Raw genomic sequence first — 3,322 nt, 5'->3', positions numbered from 1 at the left:
TAAACTCCCATTTAATTGATAGTGGATTATTGGGTGAGCTCCTACTGCTCCGATGACGTACTCCAGTTACACTGACTGTTGAGAAACCTCGTTAAAATCTTGGTGTCTTTAATATTTTGTTCATGCATTCAATTTGACATATTACATATGGGTTAGCTTGAGTTGGTTCCATAAGGCTTGGTGCTATCCTAGACAACATAATATTCATAGATTCTGGGTTTATGATCTTCGTCTTGTTCCTTCCACTTTCAGCTAGCTAGATATCTTAGATTATTCTTGATTCATATTCCCTACAAGGATCATCATCTCTCTCTAGATTAATTCCTTAAATCTCGTCGCTAATTCAATTTAATGAAAATATTGAAAATGATTTGTTGTATTGTAAGGGAAAGATTGAATATAAATATTCTCGCAATACTTGTATGAAGATTGAGGAGTAAGACCCCTTTGATTATCACAACACATCTGATTCATTCAAGATCCAAATGAAACTGAAAACAACAGCACTGGCTGATGAACAGGTAAATTTACACCCTTTTGCCATCTGGATGACAATATATCTCTTACCTTTAAGCTCTAATACATAGTTCACATACAATTAATCTCACGCTACGTCAATCATAATTAACAACATTCTTCTTAATTAGTTTACTTCAAAGTTGAAAATAACCAATGAGATTTCTTGTCAGCCTTCTTCTCCTTAATGGGATCCAAGTTCGGTTTCCAAGTACTCTTGCCCGAAAGCTGCCTACTCAAATAGTCTGGTCTCGAGTCCAAATCTTCCGGCAAATCAAACTCCGGCACATACCTGCTCACGACCTTGGACGACGTCCTCTCCATACTAGATTCCTTGTCCTTGTTTGGCAACACAAGGGCTTGCCCGGGGTCACCTGCCGGGCATATTCTAGCAAACAAAGGTAAAAACGTTAGCGACCGCGATCGTAAAACCAAATTTGCACTTAAAAGAACACCGCGGATTTCTTCGGATGACAACGATAATGGTTTCCCTCGCTTCATTGGCAGCATCAAGTAAACCTTTTTCATGTCGAGCTTCAGGTCTGCAGGCAAAGGGGTTGCCCTTTTTTGGGAGACCGCAGAGCCGAATTCCACAACAACTTGCTGCGGGTTCTCTAGCATGAGCTCGGCAACGGTGAGGGGCTTATTGAACTCATGCACAGAGCGGTCGGATAATATGACTTTTCCGGTGGCATGGGATTTCCTGTGGGAGATGGAATTGCCCATGATGATGAAGTAAGTATTAAAAGCTCAAAAGCAAACTAGGATTTGACAATGAGCTGAACAGACTCGGGGGTTTACTCACATTTTATACAGTGGGATTCTTCTTAGCTTAGCTTAGTTTAGCTTATAGCTAGGATATGTTTCATATGTTGGTTAACCAGCTCCATCTTGGTGACGGATATATAGTTGACTTGGTATATATTTATATGTACAAACGATTAATTAACGAATACAATTTGGAATCTTGGATGGGGTCGTTGGGTTTGGAACTTTGGAGTGGGTTACACAGTTACACTTGACCACCTTGATTTTCATGGATTAGTCACAGACATGAACCTACAGGTAGAGGAATCTTTGACGATCAAGTCACTGGGATTCATCATTCATCCATCCTGCATAACTATGTTAACCTGTTAACTAACTTCTGTACAATTAATTTATTTGCGACTCATGCATAAATCATTTTCGTGCATATAAACAAATAGAAAATTGGTGTGCAATTATCATTTGCCTTTAAAAATCCATGTGGACATTAGGAGATTTTCAGCCTTGGAGGAATCACTTAATTTTGAACTTTGCTAGTATTCTTTATTTCTATTATGTGGATTTTTCTTTTTCTTTTTTTTTTACCGTGGAAAATTAATAAAATGACTTTGGGCCTTAATAATGATACGAGCAATAATTATGCAGAGGCCCATTTTACTTATGATTAATTTACTTAAAAATCTAGTATTTTTCACCATAATTATGTGCTAATTCATATTATTGAGTTTTTACAAGACAAAATAAAGACAAGCACAATATCTATCCTACTTTCTTGCTCAATACAAAAACAAACTAGACAAGGATTGAGGTCATAAATAAAATTTGGGTAAATTACATAGTAACCCCTCAGTTTTGAGGTCTATTACAACCTCATACAACATATTTAAAACATTTCACTTTTATACCTCACGTACTATTTTATTTCAATATAATACATCAGTTACATTTTTCATCCATTGATCCGTTAAATGCTGACGTGACTGCCAACGTGGCACACCACGTGGCAAAAAAAATGATTTTTAATTAAAAAAAAGGGAGTTTTAACGAAAAGTCCATGGTATTGTTCACTTTAACGAAAAACCACATTTTTACACTAAAAAGTCAATCCTGGTACTATTTATTTTACCCTTTATTTTGTCCTTATCGTTAAAACTCAAAGTTTTCAAGCTCTTTTCATTAGTTTTCCTAAAAAAAAACCACATGAATCTTCTTTAAAAAAATAAAAAAAATTAACTGAAAACCACCTCCCGCAACCCCCGACCCCCGCAAACAAACCCAGAAACCTTACCCGCCCCCCAACCCACCTCCCTCTCCTCCACTCTCTTCACCTCTCCTCCCATCAAAAAACCCAGCAAACCCCCACCTTCCCTGATCCCTTTCTCCTCTTCACCCCCACCCCCTTTCTCCATTCTCTCATCTGCAACCCCACCCACCCTTAGCAAACCTAACTCCACCACCAACCAAGCATCGAAAAAATTCAAAATTTGAAGGACAAAATTAAATACATACCTCGTTGTCGGAGCCGACCGACTCGCCAACGAGCAGGGTTCGGATGGGAGAGAAAGGTGAGTGCGAGCGAGTTGCAGAGAATAAAAAAGGGTGAGTGGGGTTGCAGATAAGAGAAGGGATAAAGGGGGTGGGGGTCGGGTTGTGGGTGAGCTGGGTCCTGAGGGGGAGGGTTACAGGGATATGGGATGGGTTGGGGGGGGGGGGGGGGGGAGGGTTACAGGGAGATGGGATGGGTTTTGTTTTGTTTTTTTATTTTTTTTAAGGGATCTGGGTCTGGTTTGTGGTGGTGGGGGAAGGGGGGTTTACTGGGAGATGGGATGGGTTTTGGTTTTTTTTTTTTTTTTTTTTTTTAATTTAGAAAATTCAGGTTTTTTTTTAAATTAAAAAAAAAAATTGCCACGTGTCACACATTTGGTAGATACGCGGCACAAATGTGGCATCTACGTCAGCGCTTAATAGATCAATGGATGAAAAATGTAACGGATGTAAAATAATACGTAAGGTATGAAAGTAAAATGTTTTAAAGATG

At 38.8% G+C, this 3,322-nt stretch overlaps 1 protein-coding gene across 1 annotated transcript; it reads right to left on the bottom strand.

The window, feature by feature from the left end:
* Positions 1-648: 648 nt before the first annotated feature.
* Positions 649-1,242, bottom strand: LOC103432694 (uncharacterized). Its single transcript, XM_008370892.4, has one exon. The coding sequence runs from the start codon at positions 1,240-1,242 to the stop codon at positions 649-651; it is 594 nt and encodes a 197-aa protein (XP_008369114.3).
* Positions 1,243-3,322: the final 2,080 nt, after the last annotated feature.

This window comes from Malus domestica, chromosome 03 (genome assembly GCF_042453785.1).
Source record: "Malus domestica chromosome 03, GDT2T_hap1".
NCBI lineage: Eukaryota > Viridiplantae > Streptophyta > Magnoliopsida > Rosales > Rosaceae > Malus > Malus domestica.
This window is presented reverse-complemented; position numbering and strand designations above follow the sequence as displayed.

Coding starts and splice junctions, on each gene's coding strand:
- LOC103432694 (XM_008370892.4), bottom strand. CDS start 1,242: ATGGGCAATTCCATCTCCCACAGGAAATCCCATGCCACCGGAAAAGTC.